This window comes from Oncorhynchus mykiss, chromosome 27 (genome assembly GCF_013265735.2).
Source record: "Oncorhynchus mykiss isolate Arlee chromosome 27, USDA_OmykA_1.1, whole genome shotgun sequence".
Classification (NCBI taxonomy): domain Eukaryota; kingdom Metazoa; phylum Chordata; class Actinopteri; order Salmoniformes; family Salmonidae; genus Oncorhynchus; species Oncorhynchus mykiss.
Genome location: NC_048591.1, coordinates 46,616,112 through 46,640,754, shown reverse-complemented (window position 1 = coordinate 46,640,754; position 24,643 = coordinate 46,616,112). Strand labels below are relative to the sequence as shown.

Sequence of the window (24,643 nt, the reverse complement as noted above, 5' to 3'; positions counted from 1 at the left end):
TCAGGGGAGAGGCCCGGCCCAGAGCTCCAGCACAGGGGAGAGGCCCAGCTCAGAGCAGAGGCCCGGCCCAGAGCTCCAGCTCAGGGGAGAGGCCCGGCCCAGAGCTGAAGCTCAGGGGAGAGGCCCGGTCCAGAGCTCCAGCTCAGGGGAGAGTCCCGGCCCAGAGCTCCAGCTCAGAGCAGAGGCCCGGCCCAGAGCTGAAGCTCAGGGGAGAGGCCCGGCCCAGAGCTCCAGCTCAGGGGAGAGGCCCGGCCAGAGCTGAAGCTCAGGGGAGAGGCCCGGTCCAGAGCTCCAGCTCAGGGGAGAGGCCCGGCCCAGAGCTCCAGCTCAGGGAGAGGCCCGGCCCAGAGCTCCAGCTCAGGGGAGAGGCCCGGCCCAGAGCTCCAGCTCAGGGGAGAGGCCCAGCTCAGAGCAGAGGCCCCGCTCAGAGCAGAGGCCCGGCCCAGAGCTCCAGCTCAGGGGAAAGGCCCGGCCCAGAGCTGAAGCTCAGGGGAGAGGCCCGGTCCAGAGCTCCAGCTCAGGGGAGAGGCCCGGCCCAGAGCTCCAGCTCAGGGAGAGGCCCGGCTCAGAGCAGAGGCCCGGCCCAGAGCTCCAGCTCAGGGGAACAGCCCGGCCCAGAGCTCCAGCTCAGGGGAACAGCCCGGCCCAGAGCTCCAGCTCAGGGGAGAGGCCCAGCTCAGAGCAGAGGCCCGGCCCAGAGCTGAAGCTCAGGGGAGAGGCCCGGCCCAGAGCTCCAGCTCAGGGGAGAGGCCCGGCCCAGAGCTCCAGCTCAGGGAGAGGCCCGGCCCAGAGCTCCAGCACAGGGGAGAGGCCCGGCCCAGAGCTCCAGCTCAGGGGAGAGGCCCAGCTCAGAGCAGAGGCCCCGCTCAGAGCAGAGGCCCGGCCCAGAGCTCCAGCTCAGGGGAAAGGCCCGGCCCAGAGCTGAAGCTCAGGGGAGAGGCCCGGTCCAGAGCTCCAGCTCAGGGGAGAGGCCCGGCCCAGAGCTCCAGCTCAGGGAGAGGCCCGGCTCAGAGCAGAGGCCCGGCCCAGAGCTCCAGCTCAGGGGAAAGGCCCGGCCCAGAGCTCCAGCTCAGGGGAACAGCCCGGCCCAGAGCTCCAGCTCAGGGGAACAGCCCGGCCCAGAGCTCCAGCTCAGGGGAGAGGCCCAGCTCAGAGCTGAAGCTCAGGGGAGAGGCCCGGTCCAGAGCTCCAGCTCAGGGGAGAGGCCCAGCTTAGAGCAGAGGCCCGGCCCAGAGCTCCAGCTCAGGGGAAAGGCCCGGCCCAGAGCTCCAGCTCAGGGGAACAGCCCGGCCCAGAGCTCCAGCTCAGGGGAACAGCCCGGCCCAGAGCTCCAGCTCAGGGGAGAGGCCCAGCTCAGAGCTGAAGCTCAGGGGAGAGGCCCGGTCCAGAGCTCCAGCTCAGGGGAGAGGCCCAGCTTAGAGCAGAGGCCCGGCCCAGAGCTCCAGCTCAGGGGAGAGTCCCGGCCCAGAGCTCCAGCTCAGGGAAGAGGCCCGGCCCAGAGCTCCAGCTCAGGGGAGAGGCCCAGCTCAGAGCAGAGGCCCGGCTCAGAGCAGAGGCCCGGCCCAGAGCTCCAGCTCAGGGGAGAGGCCCAGCTCAGAGCTGAAGCTCAGGGGAGAGGCCCGGTCCAGAGCTCCAGCTCAGGGGAGAGGCCCAGCTTAGAGCAGAGGCCCGGCCCAGAGCTCCAGCTCAGGGGAGAGTCCCGGCCCAGAGCTCCAGCTCAGGGAAGAGGCCCGGCCCAGAGCTCCAGCTCAGGGGAGAGGCCCAGCTCAGAGCAGAGGCCCGGCTCAGAGCAGAGGCCCGGCCCAGAGCTCCAGCTCAGGGGAGAGGCCCGGCCCAGAGCTCCAGCTCAGGGGAACGGCCCGGCACAGAGCTCCAGCTCAGGGGAGAGGCCCGGCCCAGAGCTCCAGCTCAGGGGAGAGGCCCGGCTCAGAGCAGAGGCCCGGCCCAGAGCTCCAGCTCAGGGGAGAGGCCCGGCCCAGAGCTGAAGCTCAGGGGAGAGGCCCGGTCCAGAGCTCCAGCTCAGGGGAGAGGCCCGGCCCAGAGCTCCAGCTCAGGGGAGAGGCCCGGCTCAGAGCAGAGGCCCGGCGCAGAGCTCCAGCTCAGGGGAAAGGCCCGGCCCAGAGCTCCAGCTCAGGGGAACAGCCCGGCCCAGAGCTCCAGCTCAGGGGAGAGGCCCAGCTCAGAGCAGAGGCCCGGCCCAGAGCTGAAGCTCAGGGGAGAGGCCCGGCCCAGAGCAGAAGCTCAGGGGAGAGGCCCGGTCCAGAGCTCCAGCTCAGGGGAGAGGCCCGGCCCAGAGCTCCAGCACAGGGGAGAGGCCCAGCTCAGAGCAGAGGCCCGGCCCAGAGCTCCAGCTCAGGGGAGAGGCCCGGCCCAGAGCTGAAGCTCAGGGGAGAGGCCCGGTCCAGAGCTCCAGCTCAGGGGAGAGTCCCGGCCCAGAGCTCCAGCTCAGGGGAGAGGCCCGGCTCAGAGCAGAGGCCCGGCCCAGAGCTCCAGCTCAGGGGAGAGGCCCGGCCCAGAGCAGAAGCTCAGGGGAGAGGCCCGGTCCAGAGCTCCAGCTCAGGGGAGAGGCCCGGCTCAGAGCAGAGGCCCGGCCCAGAGCTGAAGCTCAGGGGAGAGGCCCGGCCCAGAGCTCCAGCACAGGGGAGAGGCCCAGCTCAGAGCAGAGGCCCGGCCCAGAGCTCCAGCTCAGGGGACAGGCCCGGCCCAGAGCCGAAGCTCAGGGGAGAGGCCCGGTCCAGAGAGCCAGCTCAGGGGAGAGGCCCGGCTCAGAGCAGAGGCCCGGCCCAGAGCTCCAGATCAGGGGAGAGGCCCGGCCCAGAGCTGAAGCTCAGGGGAGAGGCCCGGTCCAGAGCTCCAGCTCAGGGGAGAGGCCCGGCCCAGAGCTCCAGCTCAGGGGAGAGGCCCAGCTCAGAGCAGAGGCCCGGCCCAAAGCTCCAGCTCAGGGGAGAGGCCCGGCCCAGAGCTCCAGCACAGGGGAGAGGCCCAGCTCAGAGCAGAGGCCCGGCCCAGAGCTCCAGGTCAGGGGACAGGCCCGGCTCAGAGCAGAGGCCCGGCCCAGAGCTCCAGCTCAGGGGAGAGGCCCGGCTCAGAGCAGAGGCCCGGCCCAGAGCTCCAGCTCAGGGGAGAGGCCCGGCCCAGAGCCGAAGCTCAGGGGAGAGGCCCGGTCCAGAGCTCCAGCTCAGGGGAGAGGCCCGGCCCAGAGCTGAAGCACAGGGGAGAGGCCCGGCCCAGAGCTCCAGCACAGGGGAGAGGCCCAGCTCAGAGCAGAGGCCCGGCCCAGAGCTCCAGCTCAGGGGAGAGGCCCGGCCCAGAGCTGAAGCACAGGGGAGAGGCCCGGCCCAGAGCTGAAGCTCAGGGGAGAGGCCCAGTCCAGAGGAGAGGCCCGGCTCAGAGGAGAGGCCCGGCCCAGAGCTCCAGCTCAGAGGAGAGGCCCGGCTCAGAGCAGAGGCCCGGCCCAGAGCTCCAGCTCAGGGGAGAGGCCCGGCCCAGAGCTCCAGCTCAGAGGAGAGGCCCAGCTCAGAGCTCCAGCTCAGAGGAGAGGCCCGGCTTAGAGCAGAGGCCCGGCCCAGAGCTCCAGCTCAGGGGAGAGGCCCGGCCCAGAGCTCCAGCTCAGAGGAGAGGCCCGGCCCAGAGCTCCAGCTCAGAGGAGAGGCCCAGCTCAGAGCAGAGGCCCATTCCAGAGCTCCAGCTCAGAGGAGAGACCCAGCTCAGAGCTCCAGCTCAGAGGAGAGGCCCGGCTTAGAGCACAGGCCCGGCCCAGAGCTCCAGCTCAGGGGAGAGGCCCGGCCCAGAGCTCCAGCTCAGAGGAGAGGCCCAGCTCAGAGCAGAGGCCCAGCCCAGAGCTCCAGTTCAGGGGAGGGGCCCGGCTCAGAGCAGAGGCCAGGCCCAGAGCTCCAGCTCAGGGGAGAGGCCCGGCTCAGAGCTGAAGCTCAGGGGAGAGGTGCAGCTCAGAGCTCCAGCTCAGAGGAGAGGCCCAGCTTAGAGCAGAGGCCCGGCCCAGAGCTCCAGCTCAGGGGAGAGGCCCGGCCCAGAGCTCCAGCTCAGAGGAGAGGCCCAGCTCAGAGCAGAGGCCCAGCCCAGAGCTCCAGCTCAGGGGAGGGGCCCGGCTCAGAGCAGAGGCCCGGCCCAGAGCTCCAGCTCAGGGGAGAGGCCCGGCTCAGAGCTGAAGCTCAGGGGAGAGGCGCGGCTCAGAGCTCCAGCTCAGGAGAGAGGCCCGGCCCAGAGCTCCAGCACATGGGAGAGGCCCAGCTCAGAGCAGAGGCCCGGCCCAGAGCTCCAGCTCAGGGGACAGGCCCGGCTCAGAGCAGAGGCCCGGCTCAGAGCTCCAGCTCAGGGGAGAGGCCCGGCTCAGAGCAGAGGCCCGGCCCAGAGCTCCAGCTCAGGGGAGAGGCGCGGCCCAGAGCTCCAGCTCAGAGGAGAGGCCCAGCTCAGAGCAGAGGACCGGCCCAGAGCTCCAGCTCAGGGGAGAGGCCCCGCCCAGAGCTGAAGCTCAGGGGAGAGGCCCGGCCCAGAGCTCCAGCTCAGAGGAGAGGCCCAGCTCAGAGCAGAGGCCCAGCCCAGAGCTCCAGCTCAGGGGAGGGGCCCGGCTCAGAGCAGAGGCCCGGCCCAGAGCTCCAGCTCAGGGGAGAGGCCCGGCTCAGAGCTGAAGCTCAGGGGAGAGGCGCGGCTCAGAGCTCCAGCTCAGGAGAGAGGCCCGGCCCAGAGCTCCAGCACATGGGAGAGGCCCAGCTCAGAGCAGAGGCCCGGCCCAGAGCTCCAGCTCAGGGGACAGGCCCGGCTCAGAGCAGAGGCCCGGCTCAGAGCTCCAGCTCAGGGGAGAGGCCCGGCCCAGAGCTCCAGCTCAGGGGAGAGGCGCGGCCCAGAGCTCCAGCTCAGAGGAGAGGCCGAGCTCAGAGCAGAGGACCGGCCCAGAGCTCCAGCTCAGGGGAGGGGCCCGGCCCAGAGCTGAAGCTCAGGGGAGAGGCCCGGCCCAGAGCTGAAGCTCAGGGGAGAGGCCCGGTCCAGAGCTCCAGCTCAGGGGAGAGGCCCGGCCCAAAGCTCCAGCACAGGGGAGAGGCCCAGCTCAGAGCAGAGGCCCGGCCCAGAGCTCCAGCTCAGGGGAGAGGCCCGGCCCAGAGCTCCAGCTCAGGGGAGAGGCCCAGCTCAGAACAGAGGCCCGGCTCAGAGCAGAGGCCCGGCCCAGAGCTCCAGCTCAGGGGAGAGGCCCGGCCCAGAGCTGAAGCTCAGGGGAGAGGCCCGGTCCAGAGCTCCAGCTCAGGGGAGAGGCCCGGCCCAGAGCTCCAGCTCAGGGGAGAGGCCCGGCTCAGAGCAGAGGCCCGGCCCAGAGCTCCAGCTCAGAGGAGAGCTCCAGCTCAGAGGAGAGGACCGGCTCAGAGGAGAGGCCCGGCCCAGAGCTCCATTAGCCGCAGATTTTGAATTAGAAAATAAATGTTAGTGCATTGATTTGTTCCTTGAATTAAACTGAACCAGTTCAAAATAAAACATATAATTCCTGTATCAGAGCCCATGTATCTAGAAACATATCGAATCATCTTGAAAGGGAAAGATGCACATCCCTAGTGTGTGTGTGTGTGTGTGTGTGTGTGTGTGTGTGTGTGTGTGTGTGTGTGTGTGTGTGTGTGTGCGTTCGCGCATCACAAAGCCTGCCTGCGCTCCTCACACTCTCTGACAGAGCAGAGAGGGATGACTAACAGGGTCTCAACCACATCTCATTCTAACAGACACAGACTCTGTCGCTATAGTGTGACTGCACCACAAACACAGAAACACACTGCAATTACAGCAAACAGTGATTTGACACGATGATAGTGTATCAGCACACAGCTCGCTCAATCATCTGTCAAATTAAATCAGACAAGAGAGAGAACGAGAGCGAGGGATAGCGAGCGAGCGAGCAAGCAAAAGATAGCGAGCGAGAGACATTAGCGAGCGAGAGACATTAGCGAGCGAGAGACATTAGCGAGCGAGAGACATTAGCGAGCGAGAGACATTAGCGAGCGAGAGACATTAGCGAGCGAGAGACATTAGCGAGCGAGAGACATGGCGAAAAAAAGAGCAAGAGAGCGACATTTGGGAAGTACTGGGTCATGCTCAGGTCGGAACTATTCTGTACTGAATAAGTAAATCTTACTTTTTGTTTCCCATTGCAAAACTTAAAACATTTGCCCTGACGAATCACAACCCTGTATTAGTGAATAATGGAGCTTTATTGACCCTTTACCCATCTGTAGGAGAGAACTAAAAGGAGTACAACTATTTGTAGTGTCTTACCTGTGATACACTGAAACTGACCATCCTCTCGCCGAATAGTGAAGGCCTCACCTGGGTTCACCTGCACCAGGATTACCTGTGGAGAGAAACACACATCAAACACCTGTATAATGACATCACCCAGGTGTTCACTCGGGCACAACACGAAAATAGAAAAAAAAGCATAAGACCGTAAACGGTGAGGGACTACCTGAATTTGTCCAATGAGAAACACTTGTTTTGATTGTCCATTTTAAAATGTTTTTTTCCACAGTATGGTCCCAATGAACTCAACCCTGTTTACAGTCGGGAACAGACAGCCTCTTTTACCTGCCATGTTACATGGTGATTCAAAATATGAGCCACTGAAAGCTTCTTCAAATCAGTGACAAGTAGGGGTTAGGTTGGGGTTAGGTTAGGGTTAGGTTGGGGTTGGGGTTAGGTTAGGGTTAGGTAGGGGGTTAGGGTTGGGGTTGGGGTTAGGTTGGGGTTGGGTTGGGGTTAGGTTGGGGTTGGGGTTAGGTTGGGGTTAGGAATGGGGTTAGGGTTAGGTTGGGGGTTAGGTTGGGGTTAGGTTGGGGTGGGGGTTAGGTTGGGGTTAGGTTGGGGTTAGGGTTAGGGTTGGGGTTAGGGTTAGGGTGGGGTCATATGGGGCTGGTTTCCCCAGACACAGATTAGGCTAAACCTAGTCCAGGATGAAATCCCATGGTCAAGAGAGATGTCTTCTTAGTCAGGGCCTAGGCTGGGAATTTCCAGGATGAAATCCCATGGTCAAGAGAGATGTCTTCTTAGTCAGGGCCTAGGCTGGGAATTTCCAGGATGAAATCCCATGGTCAAGAGAGATGTCTTCTTAGTCAGGGCCTAGGCTGGGAATTTCCAGGGTTCTCACCATAAGATATTATGAGTGCCGACACAATAGGTAGATCTGAGTCCACGCCCCCCGATCTGAGTCCACGCCCCCCGATCTGAGTCCACGCCCCCCGATCTGAGTCCACGCCCCCCGATCTGATTCTCCATGTAGATATGATTCTCTGTTTTGCTTGTTTACAGCGGGTTGTTTCATAGGGAACTGTCGGAGGTGCTCTAGTATTGTTACATCACCTAATGTTGTAGAATAAAGGTTCCAACATGTCTCTACGTGACGACCGCTCTGAAACCTGGCCCGTCTCTACGTGACGACTGTTCTAAAACCTGGCCCATCTCTACGTCACATAGAGATGGGCCAGGTCTTCACGTAGAGATGGGCCAGGTCTTCACGTAGAGACGGGCCAGGTCGTCACGTAGAGACGGACCAGGTTTTTAAAACGGTCGTCACGTAGAGACGGACCAGGTTTTTAAAACGGTCGTCACGTAGAGACGGGCCAGGTTTCAGAGCGGTCGCCACGTAGAGACGGGCCAGGTTTCAGAGCGGTCGTCACTTAGAGACATGTTGGAACCTTTATTGAACAAAACAGAACGGTGAAAGTAACCTCCTGTCATCTCATTACAGACAGGAGGATTCCCTTCTTTATCATAGCATTACACTTATCCCCCCCCCCCCCCCCCTCTCTCTCTCCACCCCACCCTGACCATTAGGAGACCCATAACGGTGAGCCCAGCACGCACACACACAGGCATGCAGGACACCAGACTGATACAAAGAGAAAGGGAGGGGGGAGGTAGATTCAGTTCTGACGTGTGGAACAACGTCACTTCGGGCAGACAGCGCCGAGGACTCAGGAAGAGTGGAGGAGAGGGAGCATTATTGTTCTGTTCTGGTCACTATGGGGCTCTGGTCAAAATGTAGTGCACTATACAGGGAATGGGATACGGGTTTTGGAGGGTGCGACCTATGACTCAGTCACTCCACTGTCATTTTATAACACACTGGCTGAGCTCATGACACGTCTCCCCTCTCTCTCTGCCGTCTCAAATAAACCCCTGGGTCTCAATGTCTGTCTGCTTAAAGCAGCTCAGAGTATCAACTCTGGTCTAGGATCACTTTCTCCTAATATACATACTACTGTACATACCATTTTCCTTCCAAATGATATACTGCCTATACACACACACACACACACACACACACATTTGTATTGTAGATTTATTAAATTGTACTCGTTGACATTTTTTTTAAATGTATTTTGTACTTTTGTTGTGTGTATTTGCTGTGTATTTGTTGTGTATTTGCTGTGTATTTGCTGTGTATTTGCTGTGTATTTGCTGTGTATTTGCTGTGTATTTGCTGTGTATTTGCTGTGTATTTGCTGTGTATTTGCTGTGTATTTGCTGTGTATTTGTTGTGTATTTGCTGTGTATTTGCTGTGTATTTGCTGTGTATTTGCTGTGTATTTGCTGTGTATTTGCTGTGCATTTGCGAGACAATCTACTGTTGGAGCGAGTAACATAAGCATTTGGCCGCACCTGCTGTTAACACCTTGCAAAGCTTTGTTTGCGGCCAATAAACTTTGATTTGATTAGAATTGTAAAATAACAAGTTGTTGGGTAATAACCGTATGTATCAGACAAATGTGAGATATGAAAAGATTAGGTGAGATATTGATTAAACTAAAGAGGAAGCTACAAGCTAACCCTTGCAAGCCTGGTCACTAAGAAAGGCTTGTCTAAAATGGCTCCCTGATATCACCTAGTCCAATCCTTTTCATCAGGGCTTACATGGCACTGTTTATAGTAGTGCACTTCATAGGAGGTCGACCGATTAATCGGAACGGCCGATTAATTAGGGCCGATTTCAAGTTTTCATAACAATCAGAAATATTTTTAATTATTTTTTATTTTTTTACACCTTAATTTAATCTTTATTTAACTTGGCAAGTCAGTTAAGAACACATTCTTATTTTCATTGACGACCTGGGAACAGTGGGTTAACTGCCTCGTTCAGGGGCGGAACGACAGATTTGTACCTTGTCAGCTCGGGGATTCAATCTTGCAACCTTACAGTTAACTCTAACCACCTGCCTCTCGTTGCACTCCACAAGGAGACTGCCTGTTACGCGAATGCAGTAAGCCAAGGTAAGTTGCTATCTAGCATTAAACTTATCTTATAAAAAACAATCAATCATAATCACTAGTTAAACTAGTAATATCATCAACCATGTGTAGTTATCTAGCGTGTCCTGCGTTGCATATAATCGATGCGGTGCGTATTCGTGAAAAAGGACCGTTCTTGCTCCAATGTGTACCTGACCATAAACTCCAATGCCTTTCTTAAAATCAATACACACAAGTATATATTTTTTAAACCTGCATATTTAGTTAAAAGAAATCCAGGTTAGCAGGCTATATTAACCACGTGAAATTGTGTCACTTCTCTTGCGTTCATTGCACGCAGAATCAGGGTATATGCAACAGTTTGGGCTGCCTAATTTGCCAGAATGTTACGTAATTATGACATAAAATTGAAGGTTGTACAATGTAACAGGAATATGTAGACTGATGGATGCCACCCGTTAGATAAAATACGGAACGGTTCTGTATTTCACTGAAAGAATAAACGTCTTGTTTTCGAGATGATAGTTTCCGGATTCTACCATATTAATGACCAAAGGCTCGCATTTCTGCATGATATGTTATAACTAAGTCTATGATTTGATAGAGCAGTCTGACTGAGCGATGGTAGGCAGCAGCAGGCTCGTAGGCATTCATTCAAACAGCACTTTCGTGCGTTTTGCCAGCAGCTCTTCGTTGTGCTTCAAGCATTGCGCTGTTTATGACTTCAAGCCCATCAACTCCCGAGATGAGGCTGGTGTAACCGAAGTGAAATGGCTAGCTAGTTAGCGGGGTGCGCGCTAATAGCGTTTCAAACGTCACTCGCTCTGGGCCTTCTAGTGGTTGTTCCCCTTGCTCTGCATGGGTGACGCTGCTTCGATGGTGGCTGTTGTCGTTGTGTTCCTGGTTTGAGCCCAGGGAGGAGCGAGGAGAGGGACGGAAGCTATACTGTTACACTGGCAATACTAAAGTGCCTATAAGAACATCCAATAGTCAAAGGTATATGAAATACAAATGGTATAGAAAGATATAGTCCTATAATTCCTATAATAACTACAACCTAAAACGTCTTACCTGGGAATATTGAAGACTCATGTTAAAAGGAAACACCAGCTTTCATATGTTCTCATGTTCTGAGCAAGGAACTGAAACGTTATCTTTCTTACATGGCACATATTGCACTTTTACTTTCTTCTCCAACACTGTGTTTTTGCATTATTTAAACCAAATTTAACATGTTTCATTATTTATTTGAGGCTAAATTGATTTTATTGATGTATTATATTAAGTTAAAATAAGTGTTCATTCAGTATTGTTGTAATTGTTATTATTACAAATACATTTTGTAATATTAATCGGTATCGGCTTTTTTTGGTCCTCCAGTAATCGGTATCGAAAAATCATAATCGGCCGACCTCCACTTCATAGTAAACAAGGTTCCAACTTATCAAAGCCACTCCCCCCTCTCCTCCATAAGCCACTCCCCCCTCTCCTCCATAAGCCACTCCCCCCTCTCCTCCATAAGCCACTCCCCCCTCTCCTCCATAAGCCACTCCCCCCTCTCCATATATGGCTCTGTTTTAAGCACTGCATTTTACAGTAAATAGGGTTCCAATTTTAGGACACAAACAAAAGCTTCTAGAAATAGTAAATGCAAAATATATCAAACTACGCAGGCTTCTGATTTTCAACTTCCCTTGCTTAAATTTCAAAAGATTTACATTTCAGAAAACAAACTACAGGTCTAGTTTCAATCAGAAGTAAACATTTCAGAAAAAAAGCATTTTTAATTCCACATGCCAAATCCTCTAGTCTCCAATCTCCCCTCTATAAGCCACTCCCCTCTATAAGCCACTCCCCTCTAAAACCTTCTGATCTTATCGAGTCAACAAGATACGCTGTAACGAGTGTAATTAGCCTTACTGTGCTACTCTGTGTAGATGTGTGTGTTGGATCTGTGTGTCTGGTTAGTTAGAGACCCTACCTCGCTCTTGTGGAGATCTCTGCCATCATAGAAGCTGTGAGTCTCCCAGGGCATAGGGCTCTGTCTGAGGAGGATCCTCTCCGTCTCTCCCTGGCTCTGTGCCTGCACTGCATTCAGCATCACCTCCATGTCCACAGACTCACTCCCTTTCATGAACTCAGCTCAGACTGAGATGGACTACCCCTTTCACTGCCTGCCACAGTGTGTCACGCACACGCACACACACACCCTCTCACGGTGTCACGCACACACACACCCTCTCACGGTGTCACGCACACAGATGTTGTTCATACGCCCACACAGGCAAGCAGCGACAGTGAGAGCATGATAGGAGGGTCTGGGTAGGTGGCTAATTGAATCAAAGTCAAGGCCCTCCCCATTGGTGGAGGGGGACGGGGGGACGGGGGGGGGGGTCCATGACGTGTGTGTTTGTTTGCTTTCTACTTCCCGTGTGAAGCTACCAGCTGGCTTTCTTTCCCACCAACATCCCTCCCTACCACCTCCCTACCCTACCCTACCATCCTTTCACCAATGACAGCACAGTCCACACCTCTCATCTCACTAATGACAACACTCAGCGTCCCCTCTCTCTCTCTCTCTCTCCCCTACCGTAGCTCTCTCTGTCTCTCTCTCGGTGTCGCTCTCTCCTACGGTAGCCCTCTCTGTGTCGCTCTCGCTCTCTCCTACGGTAGCCCTCTCTGTGTCGCTCTCTCTCCGCTACGGTAGCCCTCTCTCCGCTACGGTAGCCCTCTCTCTTCTACGGTAGCCTTCTCGCTCTGTGTCTCTCTCTCTCCTACGGTATCCCTCTCTCCTACGGTATCCCTCTCTCCTACGGTATCCCTCTCTCCTACGGTATCCCTCTCTCTCTCTCCTACGGTATCCCCTCGCGCTCTCTCCCCCCCTACGGTAGCCCTCGCTCTCTCTCGGTGTCGCTCTCTCTCCCTCTCGCTCTCTCTGTGTTTCTCTCTCTCCCACGGTAGCCCTCTCGGTGTCTTTCCTACGGTAGCTCTCTCTGTGTCGCGCTCTCTCCTACGGTAGCCTTCGCTCTCTCTCTCTCTCTCTCCTACGGTAGCCCTCGCTCTCTCTGTTTATCTTTCTCCCACAGTAGCCCTCTCTGTGTCACTCTCTCCTACGGTAGCCTTTTCAGTGTCTCTCTCTCCTACAGTAGCCTTCTCTCTCTCTCCCCTACAGTAGCTCTCTTACTCTCTCTGTGTCTCTCTCTCTCCTACGGCAGCCCTCTCTCTCCGTGTCTCTCTCTCTCCTACGGTAGCCCTCTCTCTCCGTGTCTCTCTCTCTCCTACGGTAGCTCTCTGACTCTCTCTCTGTGTCTCTCTCTCTCCTATGGTAGCTCTCTGACTCTCTCTCTGTGTCTCTCTCTCTCTCCGTGTCGCTCTCTCTCCGTGTCTCTCTCTCTCTGTGTCTCTCTCTCTCCTACGGTAGCCCTCTGTGTGTCTCTTACTTACTGTTGCCCGCATCTCTCTCATTCAGGCGTCGCTGTTCTCACGATCTCAGAAAGAAAAAGGACGACCGACCCCCGGGCAGCACTCCAGGGTCTCAGAGACCCTCTCCTCTCCCACCTCACCCAGCCTTCATCACCTGCGACACCGCCACATCGGGCCTCAGCGAACCTAGACGCCTGTCCTCGTTTTACTCCCTCCACGGACCCCCCCCCCCCCCCTTCACGCCTCCACACCGAGCCCAGGGAGGAGAAGCCCCTGCCAGAGAGAGGACTGGTGCAGCAGCAGGGGTGGCTGTGATGGGGGCAGATGGATAGATGGACCAGGTTTTCTGGCTTGGTTTCTGCTCAGCGCTGGCTGGCTCCCTGGAGGTAATCTCTCTGTATAGCGTAGCTATGGCTGCAGCGTTAGTGCTCACAGGAGGTCTCTATCGTGGCGTGATGCCCATGTTTGTTTGCACAGACAGTACCCTGCTCGGCTCTGCTTCCTCTGTTCCACAACGCCACTGTGGCGCTTTCGCTCTCCCCTCCCCCTCACCCTAGCTCCCAGTCTCCCTTTCTCCTGCCTCAGGCTCCAGCACAGCAGCCCGTCTCCACGGTAACCCCTTCAACAAATAAGTCGCGGTGATGTCCGATCACCACAACCGTCACGGAGAGAGTGAAACGCCAGATTATGCCCAGGCTGCGCCCGCGTCGCTGTCCTCTGATCTACAGTAAAGAAAGGGGGAAGGGATAGGAGGATGACAACAAGGATAGAGAGGAGATTCTTAGATGGTAGAACGGGATAAAGGCTCCTGAATTGTCTCTTGATATCCCTCGCTCTCTACCTCTGTGTGTTACAGGGTTTGCTTTCTCCCTCCCTTAATTCCTCCCTCCTTCCTCCCCGTCTGTCTGTCAGTGACTACGCTTGTGTGTCTGCTACTCCATGGTTCTCTTTGTTATGGTGTTTCATTTATATCCTTTAAAAATATATATATATACAGTAATGTTTTATGAAACCACCCGCGGGCCGGCCGTATGTTTGACAACCCTGCTCTACACACCAATCAGGGGGCTCCTTTGTTCAGCCTGCCTTCACCGCGACAACAATGGCTTTAAAAGGAACTGAGCGGAGCAAACGACCCTGAGCCTGACATGCACAACATTACTCCCCCTCACCTCCCTCGGTTCCCTCTCTCTCCCTCCGTCTCTCTCCATCCCTCCTCCCCCATTCACAGAGCAAAACACCGTACACCTATTAATAACGCGACTGATGTGTGAGGGGACGAGGTCGCCGCTAGAGGAGACGAGGCGGTGGTGGGAGGCGGCTAGAGGAGACGAGGCGGTGGAGGGAGGAGACGAGGCGGTGGTGGGAGGAGACGAGGCGGTGGTGGGAGGAGACGAGGCGGTGGTGGGAGGTGGCTAGAGGAGACGAGGTGCTAAACACCCTCAGAGAGGCGTAACCCCTCAGAGAGGCGGTGGTGGAAGGAGACGAGGCGGTGGTGGGAGGTCCGCTAGAGGAGACGAGGCGGTGGTGGGAGGCGGCTAGAGGAGACGAGGCGGTGGTGGGAGGCGGCTAGAGGAGACGAGGCGGTGGTGGGAGGCGGCTAGAGAAGACGAGGCGGTGGTGGGAGGCGGCTAGAGGAGACGAGGCGGTGGTGGGAGGCGGCTAGAGGAGACGAGGTGGTGGTGGGAGGCGGCTAGAGGAGACGAGGCGGTGGTGGGAGGTCCGCTAGAGAATACGAGGCGGTGGTGGGAGGTCCGCTACAGAAGACGAGGCGGCGGCTAGAGGAGACGAGGCGGTGGTGGGAGGAGACGAGGCGGTGGTGGGAGGCGGCTAGAGGAGACGAGGCGGTGGTGGGAGGCGGCTAGAGGAGACGAGGCGGTGGTGAGAGGCGGCTAGAGGAGACGAGGCGGCGGCTAGAGGAGACGAGGCGGCGGCTAGAGGAGACGAGGCGGCTAGAGGAGACGAGGCGGCTAGAGGAGACGAGGCGGTGGTGGGAGGTGGCTAGAGGAGACGAGGCGGTGGTGGGAGGTGGCTAGAGGAGACGAGGCGGTGGTGGGAGGAGACGAGGCGGTGGTGGGAGGTGGCTAGAGGAGACGAGGCGGTGGTGGGAGGAGACGAGGCGGTGGTGGGAGGAGACGAGGCGGTGGTGGGAGGTGGCTAGAGGAGACGAGGCGGTGGTGGGAGGTGGCTAGAGGAGACGAGGCGGTGGTGGGAGGTCCGCTAGAGGAGACGAGGCGGTGGTGGGAGGTGGCTAGAGGAGACGAGGCGGTGGTGGGAGGTGGCTAGAGGAGACGAGGCGGTGGTGGGAGGTGGCTAGAGGAGACGAGGCGGTGGTGGGAGGTGGCTAGAGGAGACGAGGCGGTGGTGGGAGGTGGCTAGAGGAGACGAGGCGGTGGTGGGAGGTGGCTAGAGGAGACGAGGCGGCGGCGGTGGGAGGTGGCTAGAGGAGACGAGGCGGTGGTGGGAGGAGATGAGGCGGTGGTGGGAGGAGACGAGGCGGTGGTGGGAGGAGACGAGGCGGTGGTGGGAGGTCCGCTAGAGGAGACGAGGCGGTGGTGGGAGGTCCGCTAGAGGAGACGAGGCGGTGGTGGGAGGTCCACTAGAGGAGACGAGGCGGTGGTGGGAGGTCCGCTAGAGGAGACGAGGCGGTGGTGGGAGGAGACGAGGCGGTGGTGGGTGGCGGCTAGAGGAGACGAGGCGGTGGTGGGAGGTGGCTAGAGGAGACGAGGCGGTAGTGGGAGGTGGCTAGAGGAGACGAGGCGGTGGTGGGAGGAGACGAGGAGGTGGTGGGAGGTGGCTAGAGGAGACGAGGAAGTGGTGGGAGGCGGCTAGAGGAGATGAGGCGGTGGTGGGAGGTTGCTAGAGGAGACGAGGCGGTGGTGGGGGGTCCGCTAGAGGAGACGAGGCGTTGGAGGTGGGAGGTGGCTAGAGGAGACGAGGCGGTGGTGGGAGGTGGCTAGAGGAGACGAGGCGGTGGTGGGAGGAGACGAGGCGGTGGGAGGTCCGCTAGAGGAGACGAGGCGGTGGGAGGTCCGCTAGAGGAGACGAGGCGGCGGTGGGAGGTCCGCTACAGGAGACGAGGCGGTGGTGGGAGGCGGCTACAGGAGACGAGGCGGTGGTGGGAGGCGGCTACAGGAGACGAGGCGGTGGTGGGAGGCGGCTAGAGGAGACGAGGCAGTGGTGGGAGGCGGCTACAGGAGACGAGGCGGTGGATGGAGGCGGCTACAGGAGACGAGGCGATGGTGGGAGGTCCGCTAGAGGAGACGAGGCGGTGGGAGGTCCACTAGAGGAGACGAGGCGGTGGTGGGAGGTCCGCTAGAGGAGACGAGGCGGTGGTGGGAGGTCCGCTAGAGGAGACGAGGCGGTGGGAGGTCCGCTAGAGGAGACGAGGCGGTGGTGGGAGGAGACGAGGCGGTGGTGGGAGGTCCGCTAGAGGAGACGAGGCGGTGGTGGGAGGCGGCTAGAGGAGACGAGGCGGCGGCTAGAGGAGACGAGGCGGCGGGAGGTCCAGACGACACAAACAAAACATCTGAATTAAAATAACATTTGGTGTTTAGCACCTCCATATTATGGTCTTTATCAGAGTTAACCGTAAAGTTCATAGCTTTTTCTTTTTAAACCCCTCAGAAGTTCACAGACCATGAAACGCGCCTTCCCCCCCCAACAAAACAAATCACCAGGCAGCGTTCAGTCAGCTAGCTGCCGCGCCGCTAACGTCCGTCAGCTAGCTCTCAAATCTCTCAGCTTTAACTCTAGACCTGTAGTTTCAGTGGAAAATAATAGACTGTCTGTCTGTTTCTGTCTGTCTGTTTGTTTCTGTCCGTCTGTTTCTGTCCGTCTGTTTCTGTCCGTCTGTTTCTGTCCGTCTGTTTCTGTCCGTCTGTTTCTGTCCGTCTGTTTCTGTCCGTCTGTTTCTGTCCGTCTGTTTGACTTTGGAGGTCTGTCTGACTTTGGAGGTCTGTCTGACTTTGGAGGTCTGTCTGACTTTGGAGGTCTGTCTGACTTTGGAGGTCTGTCTGACTTTGGAGGTCTGTCTGACTTTGGAGGTCTGTCTGTCTGCGTCTCTGTCTGACTGACTTCTGTCTGTTTCTGTCTGACTGTCTGTTTCTGTCCGTCTGTCTGTTTCTGTCTGACTGTCTGTCTGTTTCTGTCTGACTGTCTGTCTGACTTTGGATGTCTGTTTCTGTCTGACTTTGGATGTCTGTTTCTGTCTGACTGTCTGACTTGAGGTTTGTGTGTGGGTCTCTCTCTCTCTCTGTCTGTCTGTCTGTCTGTCTGTCTGTCTGTCTGTCTGTCTGTCTGTCTGTCTGTCTGTCTGTCTGTCTGTCTGTCTGTCTGTCTGTCTGTCTGTCTGTCTGTCTGTCTGTCTGTCTGTCTGTCTGTCTGTCTGTCTGCCTGCCTGCCTGTCTGCCTGCCTGTCTGCCTGCCTGTCTGCCTGCCTGTCTGCCTGCCTGTCTGCCTGCCTGTCTGCCTGCCTGCGTCTCTGTCTGTCTGCCTGCCTGCGTCTCTGTCTGTCTGTCTGCCTGCGTCTCTGTCTGTCTGTCTGCCTGCGTCTCTGTCTGTCTGTCTGCCTGCGTCTCTGTCTGTCTGTCTGTCTGCCTGTCTGCCTGCCTGTCTGCCTGCCTGTCTGCCTGCCTGTCTGCCTGCGTCTCTGTCTGTCTGCCTGCCTGCGTCTCTGTCTGTCTGCCTGCCTGCGTCTCTGTCTGTCTGTCTGCCTGCGTCTCTGTCTGTCTGTCTGCCTGCGTCTCTGTCTGTCTGTCTGCCTGCGTCTCTGTCTGTCTGTCTGCCTGCGTCTCTGTCTGTCTGTCTGCCTGCGTCTCTGTCTGTCTGTCTGCCTGCGTCTCTGTCTGTCTGTCTGCCTGCGTCTCTGTCTGTCTGTCTGCCTGCGTCTCTGTCTGTCTGTCTGCCTGCGTCTCTGTCTGTCTGTCTGCGTGTGTGTCTCTGTCTCTGTGGATCCAGAGAGAGATTACACGCTGCCCCAGTGCTAGCTTGCCTTAGCCAGTAGCTTCTAGCATGACTTCTGTTTTATTACACAAGGGACACGGAGCTCTAGCTAGCTTCCCCCACCCACCCCCACCCTTCGTGCAAACATTCACGGCTGTTAGAGCTGTGACGTGTTCCTCCCGCTCTTCTCTTCTTCAGGGTTCAGGTTTCTCACTATTTGTTCCTCTTAATTGTTTACTGTGTAGCCAGCAGCTGGCTCCACAGGAAGTCAGGAGCAGGGAGTGACGTAGGTAGGTTACACCAGGAGAGAAGAAGAGCCTCAGCCTGCGTGTGTGTGTGTGTGTGTGTGTGTGCGCGCGTCATATGTAGGTTACACCGGGAGTGGAAGAACCTCAGCCTGCCTCACTCTGTGTGTGTGTGTGTGTGGCAGGTAGGTTACACCGGGAGTGGACGAACCTCAGCCTGCCTCACTGTGTGTGTGTGTGTGTGGCAGGTAGGTTACACCAGGAGTGGAAGAACCTCAGCCTGCCTCACTCTGTGTGTGTGTGTGTGTGTGTGTGGCAGGTAGGTTACACCGGGAGTGGACGAACCTCAGCCTGCCTCACTCTGTGTGTGTGTGTGTGTGTGTGTGTGTGTGTGTGTGTGTGTGTGTGTGTGTGTGGCAGGTAGGTTACACCGGGAGTGGACGAACCTCAGCCTGCCTCACTCTGTGTGTGTGTGTGTGTGTGTGTGTGTGGCAGGTAGGTTACACCGGGAGTGAACGAACCTCAGCCTGCCTCACTCTGTGTGTGTGTGTGTGTGTGTGTGGCAGGTAGGTTACACCGGGAGTGAACGAACCTCAGCCTGCCTCACTCTGTGTGTGTGTGTGTGTGTGTGTGTGTGTGTGTGTGTGTGTGTGTGTGTGTCTCTCTCGTAAGAACCTCCCGTCTTGATCACACCAACAGCATCATCTGGATATGTATGTAACAACAGTACCACATTCACCTGCTACCATTTCTGTCAAGCAGTCTACAGCGTCTACAGTTTGACTCAATCTACGTTCCATAAATCCACCGTACGCGACACCACACAGGAACTGCCTCTTACATACTGCAAGGCGAACGCAGCGTTCCAACGGATGTACCGATGGTGTCCCAAAATGCAATGACGAGGTCGGTGTGATGGAGGAGTCGGCCCGGGGAACAGTATCCAGAAACAGCTGTTAGCCGTGGCAGTATCGGCCCGGGGAACAGCATCCAGTAACAGCTATTAGCCGTGGCAGTATCGGCCGGGGAACAGCATCCAGTAACAGCTGTTAGCCGTGGCAGTATCGGCCGGGGAACAGTATCCAGTAACAGCTGTTAGCCGTGGCAGTATCGGCCCGGGGAACAGCATCCAGTAACAGCTGTTAGCCGTGGCAGTATCGGCCGGGGAACAGCATCCAGTAACAGCTGTTAGCCGTGGCAGTATCGGCCGGGGAACAGCATCCAGTAACAGCTGTTAGCCGTGGCAGTATCGGCCGGGGAACAGTATCCAGTAACAGCTGTTAGCCGTGGCAGTATCGGCCCGGGGAACAGCATCCAGTAACAGCTGTTAGCCGTGGCAGTATCGGCCGGGGAACAGCATCCAGTAACAGCTGTTAGCCGTGGCAGTATCGGCCGGGGAACAGTATCCAGTAACAGCTGTTAGCCGTGGCAGTATCGGCCGGGGAACAATATCCAGTAACAGCTGTTAGCCGTGGCAGTATCGGCCGGGGAACAGTATCCAGTAACAGCTGTTAGCCGTGGCAGTATCGGCCGGGGAACAGTATCCAGTAACAGCTGTTAGCCGTGGCAGTATCGGCCGGGGAACAGCATCCAGTAACAGCTGTTAGCCGAGGCAGTATCGGCCGGGGAACAGCATCCAGTAACAGCTGTTAGCCGAGGCAGTATCGGCCGGGGAACAGTATCCAGTAACAGCTGTTAGCCGTGGCAGTATCGGCCGGGGAACAGTATCCAGTAACAGCTGTTAGCCGAGGCAGTATCGGCCGGGGAACAGTATCCAGAAATATAATATTGATCAATATTCCATATATATTTTACAACGTGTGTGTCGTTTCATTGGCCTGCGCTACGGTTTGTTTGCATTCCAGACCAGATTGATCTTGGTTTGTCGGAAGCAGACTCATTTAGGTCACGTGTGTGGTTTTAAAATAAGATTCCTCTGACGTCTCTTACCAAGTAAATTGTTTGGGGGAACCCAGCTAACAAAATGTTCCCCATGTGTGGAAATCCTAAAAAACTCCTCTGCTCAACTGTATCCTGTGGCACATAACATTAATACGGCTTTATTATGAAAAAGGGACTTTTTCTTGGACAGTAAATTTACCACGTATCCAATCGCATCTTGGTGTAGGGATCTGTTTACAGTAAATGATGGTGTAGCGGGGGGAGGGGTTTACTTCTTAATCCGGCACAGAATGTTAGCCGGTCAGTAACAACCAGGAACTAATGCAGCCTCCAGTAGCTAGCCAGCCAGTGACAACCAGGAACTAATGCAGCCTCCAGTAGCAAGACAGCCAGTAACAACCAGGAACTAATGCAGCCTCCAGTAGCTAGCCAGCCAGGAACTAATGCAGCCTCCAGTAGCTAGTCAGCCAGGAACTAATGCAGCCTCCAGTAGCTAGCCAGCCAGGAACTAATGCAGCCTCCAGTAGCTAGCCAGCCAGTAACTAATGCAGCCTCCAGTAGCTAGCCAGCCAGTGACAACCAGGAACTAATGCAGCCTCCAGTAGATAGCCAGCCAGTGACAGCCAAGAACTAATGCAGCCTCCAGTAGCTAGCCAGCCAGGAACTAATGCAGCCTCCAGTAGCTAGCCAGCCAGGAACTAATGCAGCCTCCAGTAGCTAGCCAGCCAATAACAACCAGGAAATAATGCAGCCTCCAGTAGCTAGCCAGCCAGTGACAACCAGGAACTAATGCAGCCTCCAGTAGCTAGCCAGCCAGTGACAGCCAAGAACTAATGCAGCCTCCAGTAGCTAGCCAGCCAGGAACTAATGCAGCAGCCTCCAGTAGCTAGCCAGCCAGGAACTAATGCAGCCTCCAGTAGCTAGCCAGCCAGTGACAACCAGGAACTAATGCAGCCTCCAGTAGCTAGCCAGCCAGTAACAACCAGGAACTAATGTAGCCTCCAGTAGCTAGCCAGCCAGTAACAACCAGGAACTAATGCAGCCTCCAGTAGCTAGCCAGCCAGTGACAGCCAGGAACTAATGCAGCCTCCAGTAGCTAGCCAGCCAGGAACTAATGCAGCCTCCGGTAGCTAGTCAGCCAGTAACAGGCATTCTCCATTCAGCCAGGCAGCATCCAGGAAGTCAGAAACTCATGTAGCCTCTAGCTAGTCCTCCTAATGGTGATGCTGCTTATAATGATGCTGAAAAACTCACTTGCGCAAAAAAAGCTCATTTAGAGCAATTTATTAAAGGCACCCTCTGGGCTCCCACTTGCAGGTGGATGGATGGATCACTGTGATGGGATTGTGAGTGAGGACCAAAAAAAAAAAAATAGCTCTTCCTAGAACTGTTTACATTGTTTTTCTGGCAAATGCTTAGCATATCACGTCATATGGGTAATTCACGTAGATAAATTGCTAGGTTGCAGGAGGTAAAGCGTTGGTTTAAACATCAGGGGAAATGCACACGCACACACACACACTGGAGTGCCAGTGCCTCACAGTAGATTCCATCTGCTTACTGTGTTAATTAGCATCCCTCGTAGCATGTTCACTAAACCTCTCCAATTCAAGCCAGCACTGTTGGTTACCTCTCCAATTCAAGCTTCAGGGTTTATGAAAGTTGTTGCTGTGGACATATAAACAAACCCAGTTCTCCAAACACTCAAGAGTTTGATTAGTCACACAGACAACAGCTCTCCTGTCTCGACTTACACCTTCACTGCTAGGGAGGATCGATTGAATCTTTGAATTAGAGCTGCTGCCTCTCCGCAACTGTGAAGTGGACTAGTAGAGTAGAGCAGTGTTTTTCCCATGCTGGCTTACTGCCATGATATATATATATATATATATTTTTACATTTATACAAACTTGGCTACCTTGTTTAACCTGGCTGCCTTGTTTAACCTGGCCGCCTTGTTTAACCTGGCCGCCTTGTTTAACCTGGCCGCCTTGTTTAACCTGGTTATAACCTGGTTGTTTAACCTGGTTGTTTAACCTGGCTACCTTGTTTAACCTGGTTGTTTAACCTGGCTACCTTGTTTAACCTGGTTGTTTAACCTGGCTACCTTGTTTAACCTGGTTGTTTAACCTGGCTACCTTGTTTAACCTGGTTGTTTAACCTGGCTACCTTGTTTAACCTGGTTGTTTAACCTGGTTGTTTAACCTGGCTACCTTGTTTAACCTGGTTGTTTAACCTGGTTGTTTAACCTGGCTGGCTGTTTAACCTGGCTGTTTAACCTGGTTGTTTAACCTGGCTACCTTGTTAACCTGGTTATTTAACATGGCTACCGTGTGATTAAAACACTTGTTTCAAGAGAGACCTGGATAGAAGAGAAAAAGCCTCAGTTTGACTGGACATAAGGTTAAGGATTGAGTCTTGGCCAGGCCGTCAGTGAGTAGACCGACAGCCAGCGTAATAACTGAAACACAGAAAGGACCTGACCAGTCACAATACAGCTTTCTTTATACCACTGATCCAACTCCTCTTTCACAACGCAACTCACAATGACAAATATGTAGGACAGAGTCAATGGAGGGAAGGATAGCTAACTGGGGGCTATTTAGCCTGCTGCCTGTGTGCCTGACAGGGAAGCCTGGGATTCTACTCTTCTATAAGATGTTAGGTTCCATCCACCCACTGGAGAGACAGCATTGCTATGGAAACATTGCCTCGGTTTTCACAGACAGCGAGCGAGAGAAAGAGAGAGAAAGTGCGAGAACGGAGAAAAAAAGGTGAAGTGATTAAAATGATGTGTGGGAAGAGCAGGGGAGGAGTGGAGGAGGACTGAGTGGAGGAGGACTGAGTGGAGGAGGACTGAGTGGAGGAGGACTGAGTGGAGGAGGACTGAGTGGAGGAGGACTGAGTGGAGGAGTGGAGGGGGGACGGAGTGGAGGAGTGGAGGGGTGGAGGGGGGACTGAGTGGAGGAGAACTGAGTGGAGGAGGACTGAGTGGAAGAGGACTGAGTGGAGGAGTGGAGGGGGAAGAAGTGGAGGAGGACTGAGTGGAGGAGGGGCGGAGTGGAGGAGCGGAGGAGGACTGAGTGGAGGAGCGGAGGAGGAGCGGAGCGGAGGAGGAGCGGAGTGGAGAAGGGGAGGGGAGGAGGACTGAGTGGAGGAGGGGAGGAGGACTGAGTGGAGGAGGGGAGGAGGACTGAGTGGAGGAGGGGAGGAGGACTGAGTGGAGGAGGGGAGGAGGGGACGAAGGGAGGAGGGGACGAAGTGGAGGAGGACTGAGTGGAGGAGGACTGAGTGGAGGAGCGGAGGAGGACTGAGTGGAGGAGCGGAGGAGGAGCGGAGCGGAGGAGGAGCGGAGTGGAGAAGGGGAGGGGAGGAGGACTGAGTGGAGGAGGGGAGGAGGACTGAGTGGAGGAGGGGAGGAGGACTGAGTGGAGGAGGACTGAGTGGAGGAGGACTGAGTGGAGGAGGACTGAGTGGAGGAGGACTGAGTGGAGGAGGACTGAGTGGAGGAGGACTGAGTGGAGGAGGACTGAGTGGAGGAGGGGTGGAGTGGAGGAGGGGCGGAGTGGAGGAGGACAGAGTGGAGGAGGACTGAGTGGAGGAGGGGGGAGTGGAGGAGGGGGGAGTGGAGGAGGAGGGAGTGGAGGAGGGGGGAGTGGAGGAGTGGAGGAGGGGGGAGTGGAGGAGGGGGGAGTGGAGGAGGGGGGAGTGGAGGAGGGGGGAGTGGAGGGGGGAGTGGAGGAGGACTGAGTGGAGGAGGACTGAGTGGAGGAGGACTGAGTGGAGGAGGACTGAGTGGAGGAGGACTGAGTGGAGGAGGACTGAGTGGAGGAGGACTGAGTGGAGGAGGACTGAGTGGAGGAGCGGAGGAGGACTGAGTGGAGGAGCGGAGGAGGAGCGGAGCGGAGGAGGAGCGGAGGAGGAGGGGAGGGGAGGAGGACTGAGTGGAGGAGGACAGAGTGGAGGAGGGGAGGAGGACAGAGTGGAGGAGGGGAGGAGGACAGAGTGGAGGAGGGGAGGAGGACAGAGTGGAGGAGGGGAGGAGGACAGAGTGGAGGAGGGGAGGAGGACAGAGTGGAGGAGGGGAGGAGGGGACGAAGGGAGGAGGGGACTGAGTGGAGGAGTGGAGGAGGGGCGGAGTGGAGGAGGACTGAGTGGAGGAGGACTGAGTGGAGGGGGGGAGTGGAGGGGGGACTGAGCGGAGGAGGACTGAGCGGAGGAGGACTGAGCGGAGGAGGACTGAGCGGAGGAGGACTGAGCGGAGGGGGGGAGCGGAGGAGGACTGAGCGGAGGAGGACTGAGCGGAGGAGGACTGAGCGGAGGGGGGACAGAGCGGAGGGGGGACAGAGCGGAGGGGGGACAGAGCGGAGGGGGGACAGAGCGGAGGGGGGACAGAGCGGAGGGGGGACAGAGCGGAGGGGGGACAGAGCGGAGGGGGGACAGAGCGGAGGGGGGACAGAGCGGAGGGGGGACAGAGCGGAGGGGGGACAGAGCGGAGGACTGGAGTAGGAGCGGAGTGGAGGAGGGGAGTGGAGTGGAGTGGAGGAGGGGAGGAGGACTGAGTGGAGGGGAGGAGGACTGAGTGGAGGGGGGGAGGAGGACTGAGTGGAGGAGGGGAGGAGGACTGAGTGGAGGAGGGGAGGAGGACTGAGTGGAGGAGGGGAGGAGGACTGAGTGGAGGAGGGGAGGAGGACTGAGTGGAGGAGGGGAGGAGGACTGAGTGGAGGAGGGGAGGAGGACTGAGTGGAGGAGGGGAGGAGGACTGAGTGGAGGAGGGGAGGAGGACTGAGTGGAGGAGGGAGAGGACTGAGTGGAGGAGGGGAGAGGACTGAGTGGAGGAGGGGAGAGGACTGAGTGGAGGAGGGGAGAGGACTGAGTGGAGGAGGGGA

The 24,643-nt window shown here is 56.9% G+C and overlaps 1 protein-coding gene across 3 annotated transcripts in view; it reads right to left on the bottom strand.

The window, feature by feature from the left end:
* The window catches only part of fndc3a (fibronectin type III domain containing 3A), a 178,698-nt gene that overhangs the window by 117,563 nt on the left and 36,492 nt on the right, over positions 1-24,643 (bottom strand). For 2 of the 3 annotated variants that reach the window (XM_036965065.1, XM_036965064.1), the window contains exon 3: positions 6,271-6,346. In XM_036965065.1, coding sequence (XP_036820960.1) covers positions 6,271-6,346 — 76 coding nt within the window. Of the gene's footprint in view, positions 1-6,270; positions 6,347-12,684; positions 12,859-24,643 lie in introns of those variants that run through there. The other variant, XM_036965066.1, reaches the window with a different exon arrangement.